The sequence below is a fragment of the Lagopus muta genome, assembly GCF_023343835.1.
Source record: "Lagopus muta isolate bLagMut1 chromosome 35 unlocalized genomic scaffold, bLagMut1 primary SUPER_35_unloc_1, whole genome shotgun sequence".
Classification (NCBI taxonomy): Eukaryota; Metazoa; Chordata; class Aves; order Galliformes; family Phasianidae; genus Lagopus; species Lagopus muta.
Genome location: NW_026040158.1, coordinates 1 through 23883, shown reverse-complemented (window position 1 = coordinate 23883; position 23883 = coordinate 1). Strand labels below are relative to the sequence as shown.

Genomic DNA, 23883 nt, shown 5'->3' with positions numbered 1-23883 from the left:
TCCCATAATCCTTAGGTTCCCCCTTTAGGATCCCATAATCTTTAGGATCCCCTTTAGGATCCCATAATCTTTAGGGTTTCCCCCTTTAGGATCCCATTTCCCCCCCTTTCCTGCCCCCCATTTCCCCCCCAAATCCCATTTCCCTTTAGGATCCCATAATCTTTAGGGTTTCCCTTTAGGATCCCATAATCTTTAGGGTTTCCCTTTAGGATCCCATAATCCTTAGGGTCCCCCTTTAGGATCCCATAATCTTTAGGGTCCCCCTTTAGGATCCCATAATCTTTAGGGTCCCCCTTTAGGATCCCATAATCTTTAGGGTCCCCTTTAGGATCCCACAATCTTTAGGGTCTCCCTTTAGGATCCCATTATCTGTAGGGTTTCCCCCTTTAGGATCCCATAATCTTTAGGGCCCCATTTAGGATCCCATAATCCTTAGGGTCCCCATTTAGGATCCCATTATCTGTAGGGTTTCCCTTTAGGATCCCATAATCTTTAGGGTCCCCCTTTAGGATCCCATAATCTTTAGGGTCCCCCTTTAGGATCCCATAATCTTTAGGGTTTCCCCCTTTAGGATCCCATTTCCCCCCTTTCCTGCCCCCCATTTCCCCCCCCCAAATCCCATTTCCCCCCCCAAAATCCCATTTCCCCTTTAGGATCCCATAATCTTTAGGGTTTCCCCCTTTAGGATCCCATAATCTTTAGGGTTTCCCCCTTTAGGATCCCATAATCCTTAGGGTCCCCTTTAGGATCCCATAATCTTTAGGGTTTCCCCCTTTAGGATCCCATTATCTGTAGGGTTTCCCCCTTTAGGATCCCATAATCTTTAGGGTTCCCCCTTTAGGATCCCATTATCTGTAGGGTTTTCCCTTTAGGATCCCATAATCTTTAGGGTTTCCCCCTTTAGGATCCCATAATCTTTAGGGTCCCCCTTTAGGATCCCATAATCTTTAGGGTCCCCCTTTAGGATCCCATAATCTTTAGGGTCCCCCTTTAGGATCCCATAATCTTTAGGGTCCCCATTTAGGATCCCATTATCTGTAGGGTTTCCCCCTTTAGAATCCCATAATCTTTAGGGTCCCCTTTAGGATCCCATAACCTTTAGGGTCCCCCTTTAGGATCCCATAATCTGTAGGGTTTCCCTTTAGGATCCCATAATCTGTAGGGTTTCCCTTTAGGATCCCATAATCTTTAGGGTCCCCTTTAGGATCCCATAATCTTTAGGGCCCCCTTTAGGATCCCATAATCTGTAGGGTTTCCCTTTAGGATCCCATAATCTTTAGGGTCCCCTTTAGGATCCCATAACCTTTAGGGTCCCCCTTTAGGATCCCATTTCCCCCCTTTCCTGCCCCCCATTTCCCCCCCCAAAATCCCTTTTTCCCTTTAGGATCCCATAATCTTTAGGGTTTCCCCCTTTAGGATCCCATTATCTGTAGGGTTTTCCCTTTAGGATCCCATTATCTGTAGGGTTCCCCTTTAGGATCCCATAATCTTTAGGGTCCCATTTAGGATCCCATAATCTTTAGGGTCCCCTTTAGGATCCCATAATCTTTAGGGTCCCCCTTTAGGATCCCATAATCTTTAGGGTCCCCCTTTAGGATCCCATAATCTTTAGGGTCCCCTTTAGGATCCCACAATCTTTAGGGTCTCCCTTTAGGATCCCATTATCTGTAGGGTTTCCCCCTTTAGGATCCCATAATCTTTAGGGCCCCATTTAGGATCCCATAATCCTTAGGGTCCCCCTTTAGGATCCCATTATCTGTAGGGTTTTCCCTTTAGGATCCCATAACCTTTAGGGCCCCCTTTAGGATCCCATAATCTTTAGGGTCCCCCTTTAGGATCCCATTCCCCCCCTCCCCTCTGCCCCATTTCCCCCCCCCCCCCCATTTCCCCCCACCCCAAATCCTTATGGGGTTTTCTATGGGGTCGCAGGGTGCTGCTCCGGGTGCGGATGCTTTATTACCTGCGCCAGGAGGTCATCGGGGACCAGGCCGACAAGGTGCTGGCGGGGGCCATGGCCAGGTGAGTCCAGGGGGACCCCAGACCCAATTTGGGGTCCTCCAGCGCCATATTGGGGTCCTCCAGCCCCATTTTGGGGTCCTCCAGGCCCATTTTGAGGTCCTCCAGCCCCATTTTAAGGTCCTCCAGCCCCATTTTGAGGTCCTCCAGCCCCATTTTGGGGTCCTCCAGCCCCATTTTAAGGTCCTCCAGCGCCATTTTAAGGTCCTCCAGCGCCATTTTGGTCCTCCAGCGCCATTTTGGGGTCTTCCAGCCCCATTTTAAGGTCCTCCAACCCCACTTCAAGGTCCTCCAGGCCCATCTTGAGGTCCTCCAGCCCCATTTTGGGGTCATCGAGTTCCATTCTGGGGTCCTCCAACTCCAATTTGGGGTCCTCCAACCTAAGTTTGAGGTCCTCCAGGCCCATTTTGAGGTCCTCGAGCCCCATTCTGAGGTCCTCCAGCCCCATTTCAAGGTCCTCCAGCCCCATTTTGACGTCCTCCAGGCCCATCTTGAGGTCTTCCAGCACCATTTTGGGGTCCTCCAGCGCCATTTTGGGGTCCTCCAGCCCCATTTTCAGTCCTCCAGCGCCATTTTGGGGTCCTCCAGCCCCATCTTGAGGTCCTCCAGCGCCATTTTGGGGTCCTCCAGCCCCATTTTAAGGTCCTCCAGCGCCATTTTGAGGTCCTCCAGCCCCATTCTGAGGTCCTCCAGCCCCATTCTGAGGTCCTCCAACCCCATTTTGGGTCCTCCAGGCCCATTTTGAGGTCCTCCAGCGCCATTTTAAGGTCATCCAGCGCCATTTTGAGGTCCTCCAGCCCCATTTTGAGGTCCTCCAGCGCCATTTTAAGGTCCTCCAGCCCCACATTGGGGTCCTCCAGCCCCATTCTGAGGTCCTCCAGCGCCATTTTAGGGTCCTCCAACCTAATTTTGAGGTCCTCCAGCCCTGTTTTGGGGTCCTCCAGCGCCCTTTTAAAGTCCTCCAGGGTCATTTTGAGGTCCTCCAACCCCATTCCGAGGTCCTCCAGCTCCATCTTGAGGTCCTCCAACCCCTTTTTGTGGTCCTCCAACCCCATCTTAGGGTCATCCCATCCAATTTGGGGTCCTCCATCCCCATTTCAAGGTCCTCCAGCCCCATTTTGAGGTCCTCCAGCCCCATTTTGAGGTCCTCCAACCCCTTTTTGGGGTCCTCCAGGCCCATTTTAAGGTCCTCCAGCGCCATTTTGAGGTCCTCCAACCCCTTTTTGTGGTGCTCCAACCCCTTTTTAAGGTCCTCCAGCCCCATTTTGAGGTCCTCCAACCCCACTTCAAGGTCCTCCAGCGCCATTTTAAGGTCCTCCAGCCCCATTTTGAGGTCCTCCAGGCGCATCTTGAGGTCCTCCAACCCATTTTGGGGTCCTCCACAATCATTTTGGGGTCCTCCAGCCTTGTTTTGGGGTCCTCCAGCCCCATTTTGGGGTCCTCCAGGCCCATTTTAAGGTCCTCCAGGCCCATTTTGGGGTCATCGAGCTCCATTTTGTAGTCCTCCAGGCCCATCTTGAGGTCCTCCAACCCTGTTTTTGGGGTCCTCCAGCCCCATTTTGAGGTCCTCCAGCCCCATTTTGAGGTCCTCCAGCGCCATTTTAGGGTCCTCCAACCTAATTTTGAGGTCCTCCAGCCCTGTTTTGGGGTCCTCCAGCGCCCTTTTAAAGTCCTCCAGGGTCATTTTGAGGTCCTCCAACCCCATTCCGAGGTCCTCCAGCTCCATCTTGAGGTACTCCAGCCCCATTTTGGGGTCCTCCAACCCCTTTTTGTGGTCCTCCAACCCCATCTTAGGGTCATCCCATCCAATTTGGGGTTCTCCAGGCCCATTTTAAGGTCCTCCAGCGCCATTTTAGGGTCCTCCAGGCCCATCTTGAGGTCCTCCAGCGCCGTTTTGGGGTCCTCCAGCCACGTTTCGGCGTCCTCCAGCCCAATTTGGGGTCCTCCAGTCCCATTTTAAGGTCCTCCATCCCCATTTTGAGGTCCTCCACCCCCATTTTGAGGTCCTCCAGGCCAATTTTGGGGTCCTCCAGCCCCTTTTTGGGGTCCTCCAGCCCCATTTTAAGGTCCTCCAGCGCCATTTTGGGGTCCTCCAGTCCAGTTGTTGGGGTCCTCCAACCTCATTTTGGGGTCATCGAGCTCCATTCTGGGGTCCTCCAACCCCAATTTGAGGTCCTCCAGGCCCATCTTGAGGTCGTCCAGCCCCTTTTTGGGTCCCCCAATGCCATTTTGGGGTCCTCCAGGCCCATCTTGAGGTCCTCCAACCCCATTTTGAGGTCCTCCAACCCCATTCTGAGGTCCTCCAGCCCCATTTTCAGTCCTCCAGCCCCATTTTGAGGTCCTCCAGCCCCATTTTGAGGTCCTGCAACCCCATTTTCAGTCCTCCAGCCCCATTTTGAGGTCCTGCAACCCCATTTTCAGTCCTCCAGCCCCATTTTGAGGTCCTCCAGCCCCATTATGACGTCCTCCAACCCCATTTTCAGTCCTCCAGCCCCATTTTGAGGCCCTCCAACCCCCTTTTAAGGTTCTCCAGGCCCATTTTAAGGTCCTCCAACCCCATTCAGAGGTCCTCCAACCCCCTTTTAAGGTCCTCCAGCCCCATTTTTTGGTCCTCCAGCATCATTTTGTGGTCCTCCAGCCCCATTTTAAGGTCCTCCAGCCCCATTTTGAGGTCCTCCAGCCCCATTTTCAGTCCTCCAACCCCATTTTGAGGTCCTCCAACCCCATTCTCAGGTCCTCCAACCCCATTTTGAGGTCCTCCAACCCCATTTTGAAGTCCTCCAACCCCACTCTGAGGTTCTCCAGCCCCATTTTGAGGTCCTCCAGCCCCATTTCAAGGTCCTCCAGCCCCATTCTGAGGTCCTCCAGCCCCATTTTCAGTCCTCCAACCCCATTTTTTGGTCCTCCAGCCCCATTTTGGGGTCCTCCAGCCCCATTTTGAGGTCCTCCATCCCCATTTTAAGGTCCTCCAGCCCCATCTTGAGGTCCTCCAGCCCCATTTTAAGGTCCTCCAGCCCCATCCTGAGGTCCTCCAGCCGCATTTTGAGGTCCTCCATCCCCATTTTAAGGTCCTCCATCCCCATTTCAAGGTCCTCCAGCCCCATTTCAAGGTCCTCCAACCCCATTTTTCGGTCATCCAGCCCCATTTTTGGGCTCATCAAGCTCCCTTATCGCATTCCCACCCCATTTCCCCCCATTTCCCACCCCACAGCGAGGTCCACATCTGGTTCCCCATGGTGGAACAACTCGAGGTCCCCACAGCATGGTGGGATTCCGAGGTCCTCCAGCCCCATTTTGAGGTCCTCCAGCCCCATTCTGAGGTCCTCCAGCGCCATTTTAGGGTCCTCCAGCCCCATTTTGAGGTCCTCCAGCCCCATTTCAAGGTCCTCCAGCCCCATTTTCAGGTCCTCCAGCCCCATTTCGAGGTCCTCCAGCCCTATTCTGAGGTCCTCCAACCCCATTTTGAAGTCCTCCAGCCCCATTTTAAGGTCCTCCAGCCCCATTTTGAGGTCCTCCAACCCCATTTTGAGGTCCTCCAGCCCCATTTTCAGTCCTCCAACCCCATTTTGAGGTCCTCCATCCCCATTTTAAGGTCCTCCAGCCCCATTTTTGAGTCCTCCAGCCCCATTTCAAGGTCCTCCAACCCCATTTTAAGGTCCTCCAGCCCCATTTTGAGGTCCTCCAGCCCCATCTTTAGGTCCTCCAACCCCATTTTAAGGTCCTCCAGCCCCATTTTTCGGTCCTCCAGCCCCCATTTTAGGCTCCCCCACCCCCCTTATCGCATTCCCACCCCATTTCCCCCCATTTCCCACCCCACAGCGAGGTCGACATCTGGTTCCCCTTGGTGGAACAACTCGAGGTCCCCACAGCCTGGTGGGATTCCGAGGTCCTCCAGCCCCATTTTGAGGTCCTCCAACCCCATTTCAAGGTCCTCCAGCCCCATTTTGAGGTCCTCCACCCCCATTTTAAGATCCTCCAGCCCCATTTTGAGGTCCTCCATCCCCATTTTAAGGTCCTCCAACCCCATTTTAAGGTCCTCCAGCCCCATTTTTTGGTCCTCCAGCCCCATTTTGAGGTCCTCCAGCCCCATTTCAAGGTCCTCCAGCCCCATTTCAAGGTCCTCCAACCCCATTTTGAGGTCCTCCAACCCCATTTTAAGGTCCTCCAGCCCCATTTTGAGGTCCTCCAGCCCCATTTCAAGGTCCTCCAACCCCATTTTGAGGTCCTCCAACCCCATTTTGAGGTCCTCCAGCCCCATTTTAAGGTCCTCCAACCCCCTTTTAAGGTCCTCCAGCCCCATTTTTGGGCTCCCCCACCCCCCTTATCGCATTCCCACCCCATTTCCCCCCATTTCCCACCCCACAGCGAGGTCGACATCTGGTTCCCCTTGGTGGAACAACTCGAGGTCCCCACAGCCTGGTGGGATTCCGAGGTCCTCCAGCCCCACTGTGGGGTCCTCCAGCCCCATTTTAAGGTCCTCCAGCCCCATTTTGAAGTCCTCCAGCCCCATTTCGAGGTCCTCCAGCCCCATTCTGAGGTCCTCCAACTCCATTTTGAGGTCCTCCAACTCCATTTTGAGGTCCTCCAATCCCATTCTCAGGTCCTCCAACCCCATTTTAAGGTCCTCCAGCCCCATTTTCAGTCCTCCAACCCCATTTTTTGGTCCTCCACCCCCATTTTGAGGTCCTCCAACCCCATTTTAAGGTCCTCCAGCCCCATTTTAAGGTCCTCCAGCCCCATCTTGAGGTTCTCCAGCCCCATTTTGGGGTCCTCCATCCCCATTTCCAGGTCCTCCAACCCCATTTTAAGGTCCTCCAGCCCCATTTTGGGTCCTCCAGCCCCATTTCAAGGTCCTCCAGCCCCATTTTGAAGTCCTCCAGCCCCATTCTGAGGTCATCCAGCCCCATTTTCAGTCCTCCAACCCCATTTTGCGGTCCTCCAACCCCATTCTCAGGTCCTCCAACCCAATTTTACAGTCCTCCAGCCCCATTTTAAAGTCCTCCAACCCCATTTCGAGGTCCTCCAGCCCCATTCTGAGGTCCTCCAGCCCCATTTTAAGGTCCTCCAGCCCCATTTTAAGGTCCTCCAACCCCATTTTGAGGTCCTCCAACCCCATTTTGAGGTCCTCCAACCCCATTTTAAGGTCCTCCAACCCCATTTTAAGGTCCTCCATCCCCATTTTTCGGTCCTCCAGCCCCATTTTTGGGCTCATCAAGCTCCCTTATCTCATTCCCACCCCATTTCCCCCCATTTCCCACCCCACAGCGAGGTCGACATCTGGTTCCCCTTGGTGGAACAACTCGAGGTCCCCACAGCCTGGTGGGATTCCGAGGTCCTCCAGCCCCATTTTGAGGTCCTCCAACCCCATTTTAAGGTCCTCCAACCCCATTCTCAGGTCCTCCAACCCTATTCTGTGGTCCTCCAACCGCATTTTAAGGTCCTCCAGCCCCATTTTAAGGTCCTCCAACCCCATTTTAAGGTCCTCCAACCCCATTTTCAGGTCCTCCAGCCCCATTTTGAGGTCCTCCAGCCCCATTTTTCGGTCCTCCAGCCCCATTTTAGGCTCCCCCACCCCCCTTATCGCATTCCCACCCCATTTCCCCCCATTTCCCACCCCACAGCGAGGTCGACATCTGGTTCCCCATGGTGGAACAACTCGAGGTCCCCACATCCTGGTGGGATTCAGAGGCCGACAAATCCCTCCTCATCGGCGTCTTCAAGCACGGTTCGTAACCCCAAATTTGGGGGGCGGGTTTTGGGGGGGGTTTTGGGGGGGGGTTTGGGGGGGGGGGGGGGGTTGAATTTTGGGTTGAAATCCTTGGATTTTGGGGGTTTTTTATGGGGTTTTTTGTTGGGGGGGTTTTGTAGGGTATGAGAAATACAACACAATGAGGGCCGACCCCACGCTGTGCTTCTTGGACAAAGCCGGGGGACCGGATGAGAAAGCCGTCGCCGCCGAGCAGCGCCTGGATGGCAGCGATGGGTCGGTGGGGGGCGCTGGACCCATAAGTGGGAGCCCAGACCCCATAAGTGGGACCCCAGAGCCCATAAGTGGGAGCTTGACCCCATAAGTGGGAGCCTGACCCCATAGATGGGACCCCAAACCCCATAAGTGGGACCTTGATCCTATAACTGTGACCCCAAACCCCATAGATGGGACCCCAAACCAGAAATGGGACCCCAAACCCCATAGATGGGACCCTGACCCCATAGATGGGACCCCAAACCCCATAAGTGGGACCCTGACCCCATAAGTGGGACCCTGACCCCATAGATGGGACCCCAGACCCCATAAATGGGACCCCAGACCCCATAGATGGGACCCTGACCCCATTAGTGGGACCCCAGACCATAGATGGGACCCCAAACCCCATAAGTGGGACCCTGACCCCATAAATGGGACCCCAAACAAGAAATGGGACCCCAAACCCCATAGATGGGACCCCAAACCAGAAATGGGACCCCAAACCCCATCAATGGGACCCTGGCCCCATAACTGGGGCCCCAAACCATAGATGGGACCCCAAACCCCATAAGTGGGACCCCAAACCAGAAATGGGACCCCAAACCCCATAAGTGGGACCCTGACCCCATAGATGGGACCCCAAACCCCATAGATGGGACCTTGATCCTATAGATGGGACCCCAGACCAGAAATGGGACCCCAAACCCCATAAGTGGGAGCCTGACCCCACATTGATGGGACCCTGACCCCATAGATGGACCCTGACCCCATAGATGGGACCCTGATCCTATAAATGGGACCCCAGACCCCATAAGTGGGACCCCAAACCCCATAAGTGGGAGCCTGACCCCATAGATGGGACCCTGATCCTATAAATGGGACCCTGACCCCATAAGTGGGACCCCAAACCCCATAAGTAGGAGCCTGACCCCATAAGTGGGACCCCAAACCCCATAAGTGGGAGCCTGACCCCATAGATGGGACCCTGACCCCATAAATGGGACCCCAAACCCCATAGATGGGACCCCAAACCAGAAATGGGACCCCAAACCCCATAGATGGGACCTTGACCCCATAGATGGGACCCGAAACCCCATAAGTGGGAGCCTGACCCCATAAGTGGGAGCCTGACCCCATAGATGGGACCCTGACCCCATAGATGGGACCCCAGACCCCATAAGTGGGAGCCTGACCCCATAAATGGGACCCCAAACCCCATAGATGGGACCCCAAACAAGAAATGGGACCCTGACCCCATAGATGGGACCCCAAACCCCATAGATGGGACCCCAAACAAGAAATGGGACCCTGACCCCATAGATGGGACCCCAAACCCCATAAGTGGGAGCCTGACCCCATAGATGGGACCCCAAACAAGAAATGGGACTCTAAACCCCATACATAGGACCCTGATCCTATAAATGGGACCCCAAACCCCATAGATGGGACCCTGACCCCATAGATGGGACCCTGATCCTGTAAATGGGACCCCAAATCCCATACATGGGACCCTGGCCCCATAAGTGGGACCTTGACCCCATAGATGGGACCCTGACCCCATAGATGGGACCCCAAACCATAGATGGGACCCCAAACCCCATAAGTGGGAACCTGACCCCATAGATGGGACCCTGACCCCATAGATGGACCCCAAACCCCATAAGTTGTACCCCAAACCCCATAAGTGGGACCCTGATCCTATAGATGGGACCCCAAACCATAGATGGGACCCCAAACCCCATAAGTGGGAACCTGACCCCATAGATGGGACCCTGACCCCATAGATGGACCCCAAACCCCATAGATGGGACCCTGAGCCCATAGATGGGACCCCAGACCCCATAAGTGGGACCCTGACCCCATAGATGGGACCCCAAACCATAGATGGGACCCTGATCCTATAACTGTGACCCCAAACCCCATAAGTGGGGCCCTGACGCCATAGATGGGACCCTGACCCCATAAGTGGGACCCTGACCCCATAGATGGGACCCCAGACCAGAAATGGGACCCCAAACCCCATAGATGGGACCCTGACCCCATAGATGGGACCCCAAACCTTGTAGATGGGACCCTGACCCCATAACTGGGACCCCAGACCATAGATGGGACCCCAGACCCCGTAAGTGCGACCCTGATCCTATAAATGGGACCCCAAACCCCATAAGTGGGAGCCTGACCCCATAGATGGGACCCCAAACCCCATAAGTGGGAGCCTGACCCCATAGATGGGACCCTGATCCTATAAGTGGGACCCTGACCCCATAGATGGGACCCGAAACCCCATAGATGGGACCCCAGACCAGAAATGGGACCCCAAACCCCATCACTGGGACCCTGATCCTATAAATGGGACCCTGACCCCATAGATGGGATCCCAAACCCTATAAGTGGGACCCTGACCCCATAAGTGGGAGCCTGACCCCATAAATGGGACCCCAAACCATAGGTGGGACCCCAAACCCCATAGATGGGACCCTGACCCCATAGATGGGACCCCAAACCCCATAAGTGGGACCCTGACCCCATAGATGGGACCCCAAACCATAGATGGGACCCCAAATCCGCATCAATGTCCCCAGCCCCATTGATGCCCCCAACCCCATTGATGCCCCCAACCCCATTGATGCCCCCAACCCCATTGATGCCCCCAGCCCCATTGATGCCCCCAACCCCATTGATGCCCCCAGCCCCATTGATGCCCCCAGCCCCATTGATGCCCCCGACCCCATTGATGTCCCCGACCCCATTGATGCCCCCAACCCCATTGATGCCCCCCACCCCATTGATGTCCCCAACCCCATTGATGCCCCCCAACCCCATTGATGCCCCCCAACCCCATTGATGCCCCCGACCCCATTGATGTCCCCCAACCCCATTGATGTCCCCAACCCCATTGATGCCCCCCAACCCCATTGATGTCCCCAACCCCATTGATGTCCCCAACCCCATTGATGCCCCCCAACCCCATTGATGCCCCCAACCCCATTGATGTCCCCAGCCCCATTGATGCCCCCAACCCCATTGATGTCCCCAGCCCCATTGATGCCCCCAACCCCATTGATGTCCCCAACCCCATTGATGCCCCCCACCTCATTGATGTCCCCCAACCCCATTGATGCCCCCCAGCCCCATTGATGTCCCCAACCCCATTGATGCCCCCAACCCCATTGATGCCCCCAACCCCATTGATGTCCCCAACCCCATTGACATCCCTGACCCCAATGATGTCCCCAACCCTAACGATGTCCTTGACCCCAATGAGTCCCTTATGGGGCCCCAACCCCATTGATGCCCCCGACCCCATTGATGTCCCCCAACCCCATTGATGCCCCCCACCCCATTGATGCCCCCCACCCCATTCATGCCCCCCGACCCCATTGATGTCCCCCAACCCCATTGATGCCCCCAACCCCATTGATGCCCCCCAACCCCATTGATGTCCCCAGCCCCATTGATGCCCCCAACCCCATTGATGCCCCCGACCCCATTGATGTCCCCAGCCCCATTGATGCCCATGACCCCATTGATGTCCCCCACCCCATTGATGTCCCCCAACCCCATTGATGCCCCCCAACCCCATTGATGTCCCCAGCCCCATTGATGCCCCCAACCCCATTGATGCCCCCGACCCCATTGATGTCCCCAGCCCCATTGATGCCCATGACCCCATTGATGTCCCCCACCCCATTGATGTCCCCCAACCCCAATGAGTCCCCTACAAGTCCCCAGCCCCATTGATGCCCCCCACCCCATCAATGTCCCCAACCCCATTGATGCCCCCAACCCCATTGATGCCCCCAACCCCATTGATGCCCCCCAACCCCCATGAGTCCCCTATGAGTCCCCAACCCCATTGATGCCCCCAACCCCATTGATGCCCCCAACCCCATTGATGCCCCCAACCCCATTGATGCCCCCAACCCCATTGATGCCCCCCAACCCCCATGAGTCCCCTATGAGTCCCCAACCCCATTGATGCCCCCAACCCCATTGATGCCCCCAACCCCATTGATGCCCCCCAACCCCCATGAGTCCCCTATGAGTCCCCAACCCCATTGATGCCCCCAACCCCATTGACATCCCTGACCCCAATGATGTCCCCAACCCTAACGACGTCCCTAATTAGCGTCCCTAATTAGCTGGGTGCCGCTGATGACCTTGCCATGCTAATACGGACCGGCGTGGGGCCGGGCTGAGTTCAACCATTCTCAAGTCGTTTCTGAGGCACCTTTTAGGGTCTTGGGGGGGGGGGGGTGGGGGGTCTTTATGGGGTCGTGAAGCTTTTTGGGGTCACCCTTTTGTCCCCCTGTGTCCCCAAAACCCAGCGTGGATTTCGATAAGGACTGCGAGGACCCCGAATACAAACCGCTGCAAGGGGGGGCCAAGGAGGGGGACGAGGAGGTGAGCAGGGGGGGCGGCCCCATAACGACCCCATAACGACCCCATAACGACCCCATAACGATCCTATAACGACCCTATAACGACCCTATAACGACCCTATAATGATCCTATAATGATCCTATGTCGTGTCCCTTTTTGTGCCCTATAGGGCGACCCATTGATGCTGCTGGATGAGGAGATTTCGGTGGTGGATGGGGATGAAGGTAATGGGGTGGGGAAGGGGGGCACCAATGGGGTGGGGGGACCCCAAAAGGGAGGGGGGGACCCCAATGGGGTGGAGGGGGCAGCTGTGGGGTGGAGGGGGCAGCAATGGGGTGGAGGGGGCACCAATGGGGTGGGGGGACCTCAATGGGGTGGGGGTGACCCCAAAATGAGGGGGGGGACCCCAATGGGGTGGGGGTGACCCCAAAAGGGAGGGGGGGACCCCAATGGGGTGGGGGGGACCCCAAAAGGGAGGGGGGTGACCCCAATGGGGTGGAGGGGGACCCCAAAAGGAGGGGGGTGACCCCAATGGGGTGGAGGGGGCACCAATGGGGTGGAGGGGACCCCAAAAGGGAGGGGGGGACCCCAATGGGGTGGAGGGGACCCCATTGGGGTGGGGGTGACCCCAAAAGGGAGGGAGGTGACCCCAAAAGGGAGGGGGGTGACCCCAATGGGGTGGGGGGACACCAATGGGGTGGAGGGGGCACCAATGGGGTGGAGGGGGCATCAATGGGGTGGAGGGGGCACCAATGGGGTGGAGGGGGCATCAATGGGGTGGGGGGACCCCAATGGGGTGGGGGTGACCCCAAAAGGGAGGGGGGGACCCCAATGGGGTGGAGGGGGCACCAATGGGGTGGAGGGGACCCCAAAAGGAGGGGGGTGACCCCAAAAGGGAGGGGGGTGACCCCAATGGGGTGGAGGGGGCACCAGTGGGGTGGAAGGGGCACCAATGGGGTGGGGGGGGCACCAATGGGGTGGAGGGGACCCCAAAAGGGAGGGGGGGACCCCAAAATGGAGGGAGGTGACCCCAAAAGGGAGGGGGGTGACCCCAATGGGGTGGAGGGGGCACCAATGGGGTGGAGGGGGCACCAATGGGGTGGGGGGACCCCAAAAGGGAGGTGGGGGACCCCAAAAGGGAGGGGGGGACCCCAATGGGGAGGGGGGGACCCCAATGGGGTGGAGGGTGGCACCAATGGGGTGGAGGGGGCAGCAATGGGGTGGAGGGGGCATCAATGGGGTGGAAGGGGCACCAATGGGGTGGGGGGACCCCAATGGGGTGGGGGTGACCCCAAAAGGGAGGGGGGGACCCCAATGGGGTGGAGGGTGGCACCAATGGGGTGGAGGGGGCAGCAATGGGGTGGAGGGGGCATCAATGGGGTGGAAGGGGCACCAATGGGGTGGGGGGACCCCAATGGGGTGGGGGTGACCCCAAAAGGGAGGGGGGGACCCCAATGGGGTGGAGGGTGGCACCAGTGGGGTGGAGGGGGCATCAATGGGGTTGGGGGACCCCAAAAGGAGGGGGGTGACCCCAAAGGGGTGGAGGGGACCCCAATGGGGTGGGGGGACACCAATGGGGTGGAGGTGACCCCAAAAGGGAGGGAGGGGACCCCAATGGGGTGGAGGGGGCACCAATGGGGTGGGGGGACCCCAATGGTAGTGACCACAATGGGGTGGAGGGGGCACCAATGGGGTGGAGGGGGCATCAATGGGGTGGGGGGACCCCAATGGGGTGGGGGTGACCCCAAAAGGGAGGGGGGTGGAGGGTGGCACCAATGGGGTGGAGGGGACCCAATGGGGTGGAGGGGACCCAATGGGGTGGGGGGGAGCCCAAAAGGAGGGGGGTGACCCTAATAGGATGGAGATGTTCCTATTGGGGTCTCCAGCTTTATGGGATGGTGGTGACCCCAATGGGGTGCAGGGAACGCCAATGGGGTGGAGGTGACCCCAAAAGGGATGGGGGGACCCCAATGGGGTGAGGGTGACCCGAATGGGATGGAGATGATCCTATTGGGTTGGAGGTGACCCCAAAGGGATCAGGATGACCCCAATGGGATGGAAATGATCCTATTGGGATGGGGGTGACCCCATTAGGTTGGAGATGACCCCAATGGGATGGAAATGACCCCAATGGGTTGGAGATGACCCTATTGGGATGGTGATGATCCTATTGGGATGGTGATGATCCCAATGGGATTGGGGTGACCCCATTGGGATGGAGGTGACCCCATTAGGTTGGAGGTGACCCCAATGGGATGGAGGTGATCCTATTGGGTTGGAGGTGACCCCAAAGGGATCACGATGACCCCAATGGGTTGGAGGTGACCCCAATGGGATGGCGATGACCCCAAGTTGATGGAGGTGACCCCAATGAGATGGAAGTGACCCCAATGGGATGGGGTGACCCCAATGGGATGGAGGTGACCCCAATGGGATCAGGATGACCCCAATGGGATGGAGGTGACCCCATTAGGTTGGAGATGACCCCAAGTTGATGGAGGTGACCCCAAAGGGATGGAGATGATCCCATTGGGATGGAGGGGGCCCCAATGGGATGGAGGTGATCCTATTGGGTTGGAGGTGACCCCAAAGGGATGGCGATGACCCCATTGGGATGGGGGTGACCCCATTAGGTTGGAAGTGACCCCAATGGGTTGGAGATGACCCCAATGGGATTAGGATGACCCCAATGGGATGGAGATGATCCTATTGGGATGGAGGTGACCCCAATGGGATCAGGATGACCCCAATGGGATGGAGGTGACCCCAATGGGATGGAGATGATCCCAATGGGATGGAGGTGACCCCAGTGAGATGGAGATGCTTTCAAAGGGATGGAGATGACCCTAAAGGGATGGATGTGACCCCAATGGGATGGAAATGACCCCAAAGGGATGGAAATGACCCCAATGCGTTGGAGATTCCCTCAAAGGGATGGAGTTGACCCCCATTGGGATGGAGGTGACCCCAATGGGATCAGGATGACCCCAATGGGATGGAGGTGATCCTATTGGGTTGGAGGTGACCCCAATGGGATCAGGATGACCCCAATGGGATGGAGATGATCCCAATGGGATGGGAATGACCCCAATGGGATGGAGGTGACCCCAATGGGATGGGGGTGACCCAAATGGGATCAGGATGACCCCATTGGGATGGAGGTGACCCCAATGGGATGGTGATGATCCTATTGGGATGGAGGTGACCCCAAAGGGATGGAGATGACCCCAATGGGTTGGAGATGACCCCAATGGGATCAGGATGACCCCAATGGGATGGAGATGATCCTATTGGGATGGCGGTGACCCCCAATGGGTTGGAGGTGACCCCAATGGGATCAGGATGACCCCAATGGGATGGAGGTGATCCTATTGGGATGGAGGTGACCCCATTGGGATGGTGATGACCCCAAAGGGATGGCGATGACCCCATTGGGATGGAGATGATCCTATTGGGATGGAGGTGACCCCAATGGGATCAGGATGACCCCAATGGGATGGAGGTGACCCCAATGGGGTGAGGGTGACCCCAATGGGATGAAAATGACCCCAATGGGATCAGGATGACCCCAGTGGGTTGGATGTGACCCCAATGGGATGGAGGTGACCCCAAAGTGATGCTGATGATCCCAATGGGATGGTGATGACCCCATTAGGTTGGAAGTGACCCCAATGGGATGGAGGTGACCCCATTAGATTGGAGGTGACCCCAATGGGATCAGGATGACCCCAAAAGGGATGGAGGTGACCCCATTGGGATGGCAATGACTCCAATGGGATGAAGATGACCCCATTGGGATGGAGATGACCCCATTGGGAGGGGGGTGACCCCATTAGGTTGGAGGTGACCCCAATGGGATGGAGATGACCCTATTGGGTTGGAGGTGACCCCAAAGGGATGGAGATGATCCCAATGGGATGGAGGTGACCCCAATGGGATGAAAATGATCCCAATGGGATGGAGATGATTCTATTGGGATGGAGGTGATCCCAAAGGGATGGAGATGACCCCATTGGGATGGGGGTGACCCCATTAGGTTGGAAGTGACCCCAATGGGATGGAGATGACCCTATTGGGTTGGAGGTGACCCCAAAGGGATCAGGATGACCCCAATGGGATGGAGGTGACCCCAATGGGATGGTGATGATCCTATTGGGATCGAGGTGACCCCAATGGGATGGAGGTGACCCCAATGGGATGAAAATGATTCCAATGGGATTGGGGGTGATCCCAATGGGATGGAGATGACCCCAAGTTGATGGAGGTGACCCCAATGGGATGGAAATGACCCCAAATGGGATGAAGATGTTCCTATTGAGGTCTCCACCTCTATGGGATGGAGGTGACCCCAATGGGTTGGGGGTGACCCCTATTGGTTGGAGATGATCGTATTGGGATGGAGGTGACCCCGTTGGGTTGGAGGTGACCCCAAAGGGATCAGGATGACCCCAATTGGATGGAGGTGACCCCAAAGGGATGGATGTGACCCCAATGGGATGGAGGTGACCCCATATTCCCCATATCCCCCCCCCCTTTTTCAGGTCCTCCAGGCCAGTGGTGACGTGGCCGGCCAGCTCGGTGCTGACGGCCCGCTTACGCCGTTTGGTGGCCGCGTGCCAGCGCTCGTGTCACCGGCAACGCCTGCGGGTCGAGGCGGGCCGCGAGGGGGGAGAGGAGGCGGCGGAGGTGCGAGGCGGCCTGCAAGCTGAAGGAGATGGCCAGGAGGCAGAAGCAGCAGAGGTGATGACGATAGGGGGGGTTGGGGGTTGAGATCGAGGGGTTTCGGGGGGGCGTCGGGAGGTCCCAAGGGGGGGTTGTGGGGTTTGGGGGGTGTTGGGTTGGGTTTTGGGGTTGGTAGGGCCATAGGTGTTGGGTTTTGGGGGTCAGTAGGACCATAGATGTTGGGTTTTGGGGTTGGTAGGGCCATAGGTGTTGGGTTTTGGGGTTGATAGGACCATAGGTGTTGGGTTTTGGGGTCGGTAGAACCATTTGGGTTGGGTTTTGGGGTTGGTAGGCCCCCATGCGTTGGGTTTTGGGGTTCCTATGACGTTTTAGATTGGGGTTTGGGGTCAGTAGAACCATTTGGGTTGAGTTTTGGGGTTGGTAGGACCCTACATGTTGGGTTTTGGGGTCGGTAGGTCCATAGGTGTTGGGTTTTGGGGGTCGGTAGGACATAGGTGTTGGGTTTTGGGGTCAGTAGACCCCCATATGTTGGGTTTTGGGGTTGGTAGGACCCTACATGTTGGGTTTTGGGGTCGGTAGGCCCCCATGTGTTGGGTTTTGGGGGTTGAGATCGAGGGGTTTCGGGGGGGCGTCGGGAGGTCCCAAGGGGGGGTTGTGGGGTTTGGGGGGTGTTGGGTTGGGTTTTGGGGTTGGTAGGGCCCATAGATGTTGGGTTTTGGGGTCAGTAGGACCATAGGTGTTCGGGTTTTGGGGTTGGTAGGACCATAGGTGTTGGGTTTTGGGGTTGGTAGGGCCATAGATGTTGGGTTTTGGGGTTGGTAGAACCCTACATGTTGGGTTTTGGGGTTGGTAGGACCATAGGTGTTGGGTTTTGGGGTTGGTAGGGACAATTTTGGTTGGGTTTTGGGGTTGGGTAGGACCCCATACGTTGGGTTTTGGGGTAGGTGGAACCCCATACGTTGGGTTTTGGGGTTGGTAGGACCTTAGGTGTTGGGTTTTGGGGTCAGTAGGACCATAGGTGTTGGGTTTTTGGGTCAGTAGGGACCATAGATGTTGGGTTTTTGGGGTTCGTATGACCCCATATGTTGGGTTTTGGGGTCAGTAGGCCCCCCATGCATTGGGTTTTGGGGTTGATAGGACCATAGGTGTTGGGTTTTGGGGTTGGTAGAACCTCATACGTTGGGTTTTGGGGTTGGTAGGACCATAGGTGTTGGGTTTTGGGGTTGGTAGGACCATAGATGTTGGGGTTTTGGGGTCGGTAGGCCTACATGCGTTGGGTTTTGGGGTTGATAGGACCATAAGTGTTGGGTTTTGGGGTTGGTAGGACCATTTAGGTTGGGTTTTAGGGTTGGTAGGCCCCCATGCGTTGGGTTTTGGGGTTCCTATGACGTTTTACGATTGGGGTTTGGGGTCAGTAGAACCATTTGGGTTGAGTTTTGGGGTCAGTAGGCCCCCACATGTTCTGTTTTGGGGTTCGTATGACCTCATATTTTGGGTTTTGGGGTCAGTAGGCCCCCATGTGTTGGGTTTTGGGGTTGATAGGACCATACATGTTGGGTTTTGGGGGTTGGTAGAACCTCATACGTTGGGTTTTGGGGTTGGTAAGACCATAGGTGTTGGGTTTTTGGGTTGGTAGGACCCTACATGTTGGGTTTTGGGGTTGGTGGTACCATAGATGTTGGGTTTTGGGGTTGATAGGACCATTTATGTGGGGTTTTGGGGGTCAGTAGGACCCCATGTGTTGGGTTTTGGGGTTGATAGGACCATTTAGGTTGGGTTTTGGGGTCAGTAGGACCATAGGTGTTGGGTTTTGGGGTCAGTAGGCCCTCATGTTTTGGGTTTTGGGGGTTGATAGGACCATAGGTGTTGGGTTTTGGGGTTGGTAGGACCCTACATGTTGGATTTTGGGGTTGGTAGGCCTATAGGTGTTGGGTTTTGGGGTTGGTAGGCCCCTACATGTTGGTTTTTGGGGTTGGTAGGACCATAGATGTTGGGTTTTGGGGTCAGTAGGCCCCCCACACGTTGGGTTTTGGGGTTGGGAACCCCCCATGCGTTGGGTTTTGGAGTTGATAGGACAATTTAGGTTGGGTTTTGGGGTCAGTAGGGCCCCCACATGTTGGGTTTTGGGGTTCGTATGACCATTTATGTTGGGTTTTTGGGGTCGGTAGAACCCCATGCGTTGGGTTTTGGGGTCGGTAGGACCATAGATGTTGGGTTTTGGGGTCAGTAGGCCCCCATGTGTTGGGTTTTGGGGTTGGTAGGACCATAGGTGTTGGGTTTTGGGGTCGGTAGGCACAATTTAGGTTGGGTTTTGGGGTCGGTAGGACCATAGATATTGGGGTTTTTGGGGTCAGTAGGCCCCCATATGTTGGGTTTTGGGGTCGGTAGGACCTTATGTGTTGGGTTTTGGGGTTGGTAGGACCATAGGTGTTGGGTTTTTGGGTTGGTAGGACCCTACATGTTGGGTTTTGGGGTTGGTGGTACCATAGATGTTGGGTTTTGGGGTTGATAGGACCATTTATGTGGGGGTTTTGGGGTCAGTAGGACCCCATGCGTTGGGTTTTGGGGTTGATAGGACAATTTATGTTGGGTTTTGGGGTTGATAGGGCCATAGGTGTTGGGTTTTGGGGTCGGTAGGGCCATAGGTGATGGGTTTTGGGGTTGGTAGGGCCATAGGTGATGGGTTTTGGGGTCAGTAGGACCATAGGTGTTGGGTTTTGGGGATGGTAGGGACCCCATTCGTTGGGTTTTGGGGTTCCTATGACGTTTTAGATTGGGGTTTGGGGTCAGTAGAACCATTTGGGTTGAGTTTTGGGGTCAGTAGGCCCCCATGTGTTGGGTTTTGGGGTCAGTAGGCCCACATATGTTGGGTTTTGGGGTTCATATGACCGTTTAGGTTGGGTTTTGGGGTCAGTAGGCCCTTAGGTGTTGGGTTTTGGGGTCAATAGGCCCCTACATGTTGGGTTTTGGGGTCAGTAGGCCCCCATGCATTGGGTTTTGGGGTTGATAGGACAATTTAGGTTGGGTTTTGGGGTCAGTAGGCCCCCATGTGTTGGGTTTTGGGGTAGGTAGAACCCTACATGTTGGGTTTTGGGGTTGGTAGGACCATAGATGTTGGGTTTTGGGGTCAGTAGACCCCCATATGTTGGGTTTTGGGGTTGGTAGGACCATAGGTGTTGGGTTTTGGGGTTGGTAGAACCCTACATGTTGGGTTTTGGGGTTGGTAGGACCATAGGTGTTGGGTTTTGGGGTCAGTAGGCCCCCACATGTTGGGTTTTGGGGTCAGTAGGCCCCCCACACGTTGGGTTTTGGGGTCAGTAGGCCCCCATGCGTTGGGTTTTGGGGTTGGTAGAACCCTACATGTTGGGTTTTGGGGTTGATAGGACAATTTATGTTGGGTTTTGGGGTCAGTAGGCCCCCACATGTTGGGTTTTGGGGTCAGTAGGCCCCCACACGTTGGGTTTTGGGGTCAGTAGGCCCCCATGTGTTGGGTTTTGGGGTTGGTAGGACCCTACATGTTGAGTTTTGGGGTCAGTAGGCCCCCATGCATTGGGTTTTAGGGTTCGTATGACCATTTAGGTTGGGTTTTGGGGGTCAGTAGGCCCCCACGTGTTGGGTTTTGGGGTTGGTAGGCCCCCATGTGTTGGGTTTTGGGGTCGGTAGGACCATAGATGTTGGGTTTTGGGGTCAGTAGGCCCCCCACACGTTGGGTTTTGGGGTCAGTAGGGCCCCCACACGTTGGGTTTTGGGGTCAGTAGGCCCCCATGTGTTGGGTTTTGGGGTTGGTAGGCCCATAGATGTTGGGTTTTGGAGTTGGTAGTACAATTTAGGTTGGGTTTTGGGGTCGGTAGGCCCCCACATGTTGGGTTTTGGGGTCAGTAGGCCCCCACACATTGGGTTTTGGGGTCAGTAGGCCCCCATATGTTGGGTTTTGGGGTCAGTAGGCCCCCATGTGTTGGGTTTTGGGGTCAGTAGGGCTATAGGTGTTGGGTTTTGGGGTTGATAGGACCATAGATGTTGGGTTTTGGGGTTGGTAGGACTCTACATGTTGGGTTTTGGGGTTGGTAGGACCATAGGTGTTGGGTTTTGGGGTTGGTAGAACCCTACATGTTGGGTTTTGGGGTTGGTAGGACCATAGGTGTTGGGTTTTGGGGTTGGTAGGACAACTTTGGTTGGGTTTTGGGGTCGGTAGGCCCCCATCGCGTTGGGTTTTGGGGTTGATAGGACCATTTATGTTGGGTTTTGGGGTCAGTAGACCCCCATATGTTGGTTTTGGGGTAGGTAGAACCCTACATGTTGGGTTTTGGGGTTGGTAGGACCATAGATGTTGGGTTTTGGGGTCGGTAGGACCATAGATGTTGGGTTTTGGGGTCAGTAGGACCATAGGTGTTGGGTTTTGGGGGTTGGTAGGGACCATAGGTGTTGGGTTTTGGGGTCGGTAGGACCATAGGTGTTGGGTTTTGGGGTCGGTAGGACCATTTAGGTTGGGTTTTGGGGTCAGTAGGCCCCCATATGTTGGGTATTGGGGTTGGTAGGACTATAGATATTGGGTTTTGGGGTCAATAGACTCCTATATGTTGGGTTTTGGGGTTGGTAGAACCCCATGCGTTGGGTTTTGGGGTTGATAGGACCATAGATGTTGGGTTTTTGGGGTTGGTAGGCCCATAGATGTTGGGTTTTGGAGTCGGAAGGACCATAGATGTTGGGTTTTGGGGTTGGTAGGACCTTATGTGTTGGGTTTTGGGGTAGGTGGAACCCCATACGTTGGGTTTTGGGGTTGGTAGGCCCCCCACACATTGGGTTTTGGGGTTGATAGGCCCCCATGTGTTGGGTTTTGGGGTTGGTAGGACCCTACATGTTGGGTTTTGGGGTCGGTAGGCCCCCATGTGTTGGGTTTTGGGGGTTGAGATCGAGGGGTTTCGGGGGGCGTCGGGAGGGTCCCAAGGGGGGGTTGTGGGGTTTGGGGGGTGTTGGGTTGGGTTTTGGGGTTGGTAGGGGCCATAGGTGTTGGGTTTTGGGGTCAGTAGGACCATAGATGTTGGTTTTGGGGTTGGGTAGGGCTATAGGTGATGGGTTTTGGGGTCAGTAGGCCCCCATATGTTGGGTTTTGGGGTCAGTAGGCCCCCATGCATTGAGTTTTGGGGTCAGTAGGCCCCTACATGTTGGGTTTTGAGGTCACTGTTGACTTCTGGACCCTTGTAGCACCACCTTTGTCCTTCTATCTCCACATCAAGCCCCATTTCTCCCTCTGTACCCCACAACCTTTTTGGGGTTCCCCCCCTTCCAACCTCTTCCCATGATCCTCCAGGTGGACGCGGCGCGAACAGGCCGACTTCTACCCGCGTGGTTTCCACGTATGGGGTGGAATTTGAACCCGAGACGCGGCGTTTCCGATGGGGTCGATTCCGAACCTTGGCCAGGTTGGAGAGGAAGACGGACGAGAGTTTGGCCAAATTCTTCCATGGCTTCGTGGCCATGTGCCGACAGGTCTGCCGACTGCCGCCGGCGCCGGGCGATGGTAGGATGTGGGGTCGTGGGCCCCATAGGGTGGGTTTGGGGGGTGGGATGGGGGGTTTGGGGTGGCCAAGGGGGGTTGAGAGGCGGTGGGATGTAGGGTTCCCCATTGGGTTGTGGGGTTCAGTATTGGGTTGTGGGGTTCCCCATTGGGTTGTGGGGTTCCCCATTGGGATGTGGGGTTCAGTATTGGGATGTGGGGCTCCCCATTGGGATGTGGGGTTCAGTATTGGGATGTGGGGCTCCCCATTGGGATGTGGGGTTCAGTATTGGATGTGGGGCTCCCCATTGGGATGTGGGGTTCAGTATTGGGATGTGGGGCTCCCCATTGGGATGTGGGGTTCCCCATTGGGATGTGGGGTTCCCCATTGGGATGTGGGGTTCAGTATTGGGTTGTGGGGTTCAGTATTGGGTTGTGGGGTTCCCCATTGGGATGTGGGGTTCAGTATTGGGATGTGGGGTTCCCTATTGGGATGTGGGGCTCCCCATTGGGATGTGGGGTTCAGTATTGGGTTGTGGGGTTCCCCATTGGGATGTGGGGTTCCCCATTGGTAGGATTTGGGGTTGTGGGCCCCCTATAGGGTGGGTTTGGGGGGGTGAAATGGGGGGTTTTGGGGGGGTGGGATGGGGGGTTTTGGGGGGTGGGATGGGGGGTTTGGGGTGGCCAAGGGGGGTTGAGAGGCGGTGGGATGTGGGGTTCCCCATTGGGATGTGGGGTTCCCCATTGGGATGGTGGTTGGGGGGCATTTCTATGGGGTTTTGGGTTCCTCTATGGGGTTTTGGGTTCCTCTATGGGGTTGAAAGGCGGTGGGATGTGGGGTTCCCCATTGGGATGTGGGGTTCCCCATTGGGTTGTGGGGTTCAGTATTGGGATGTAGGGTTCCCTATTGGGATGTGGGGTTCCCTATTGGGATGTGGGGTTCCCCATTGGGTTGTGGGGTTCAGTATTGGGTTGTGGGGTTCAGTATTGGGATGTGGGGTTCCCCATTGGGATGTGGGGTTCAGTATTGGGTTGTGGGGTTCCCTATTGGGATGTGGGGTTCCTCATTGGGATGTGGGGCTCCCCATTGGGATGTGGGGTTCCTCATTGGGATGGTGGTTGGGGGGCATTTCTATGGGGTTTTGGGTTCCTCTATGGGTTTTGGTTCCTCTATGGGGTTGGAAGGCGGTGGGATGTGGGGTTCCCCATTGGGATGTGGGGTTCCCCATTGGGTTGTGGGGTTCAGTATTGGGTTGTGGGGTTCCCTATTGGGATGTGGGGTTCCCCATTGGGATGTTCGGTGGTTGGGGGGCATTTCTATGGGGTTTTGGGTTCCTCTATG

The 23883-nt window shown here is 56.0% G+C and overlaps 2 protein-coding genes, 3 long non-coding RNA genes and 1 other non-coding gene across 7 annotated transcripts in view; 5 read left to right on the top strand and 1 right to left on the bottom strand.

The window, feature by feature from the left end:
• LOC125687497 (chromodomain-helicase-DNA-binding protein 8-like) overlaps positions 1-22650 on the top strand; it is a gene marked incomplete at its 3' end in the record, with an annotated part of 105163 nt that extends 82513 nt beyond the window's left edge. The window contains 9 exon segments of the mRNA XM_048932668.1: positions 1930-2019; positions 7638-7741; positions 7885-7999; positions 12310-12385; positions 12534-12679; positions 16906-17020; positions 17022-17104; positions 22356-22386; positions 22388-22650. Coding sequence (XP_048788625.1) covers positions 1930-2019; positions 7638-7741; positions 7885-7999; positions 12310-12385; positions 12534-12679; positions 16906-17020; positions 17022-17104; positions 22356-22386; positions 22388-22650 — 1023 coding nt within the window.
• LOC125687496 (uncharacterized) lies at positions 2879-4115 on the top strand. Its single transcript, XR_007374120.1, has 3 exons — positions 2879-2930; positions 3581-3622; positions 4083-4115. It is a non-coding gene; the product is annotated as an uncharacterized LOC125687496 (long non-coding RNA).
• LOC125687495 (uncharacterized) lies at positions 5274-7522 on the top strand. Its single transcript, XR_007374118.1, has 4 exons — positions 5274-5441; positions 5735-5923; positions 6281-6301; positions 7475-7522. It is a non-coding gene; the product is annotated as an uncharacterized LOC125687495 (long non-coding RNA).
• LOC125687490 (uncharacterized) lies at positions 7993-10594 on the bottom strand. The gene is made up of 2 exons (XM_048932667.1): positions 9289-10594; positions 7993-9046 (listed from the first exon to the last, which is right to left on the bottom strand). Exons 1-2 carry the CDS (start codon positions 10002-10004, stop codon positions 8851-8853), a joined length of 912 nt encoding a protein of 303 aa, XP_048788624.1. The 5' UTR covers positions 10005-10594; the 3' UTR covers positions 7993-8850.
• On the top strand, positions 12129-12212 carry LOC125687498 (small nucleolar RNA U6-53/MBII-28). Its single transcript, XR_007374121.1, has one exon. It is a non-coding gene; the product is annotated as a small nucleolar RNA U6-53/MBII-28 (small nucleolar RNA).
• LOC125687494 (uncharacterized) lies at positions 18095-21957 on the top strand. 2 transcript variants are annotated; one of them, XR_007374117.1, is made up of 3 exons: positions 18095-20282; positions 21124-21433; positions 21467-21957. It is a non-coding gene; the product is annotated as an uncharacterized LOC125687494 (long non-coding RNA). The 2 variants fall into 2 exon arrangements; XR_007374116.1 differs by having other exon boundaries at positions 18095-21204; positions 21329-21433.
• Positions 22651-23883: the final 1233 nt, after the last annotated feature.

Excerpts from the sequence above, each read along its gene's own strand:
- LOC125687490 (XM_048932667.1), bottom strand. The coding sequence starts at position 10,004 with ATGGGGTTTGGGGTCCCATTTCTGGTCTGGGGTCCCATCTATGGGGTC. Across the intron at positions 9,047-9,288 it reads GTCCCATCTATGGGGTCAGG|GTCCCATCTATGGGGTTTGG; the intron begins GTCCCATTTCTT and ends TATGGGGTCAAG.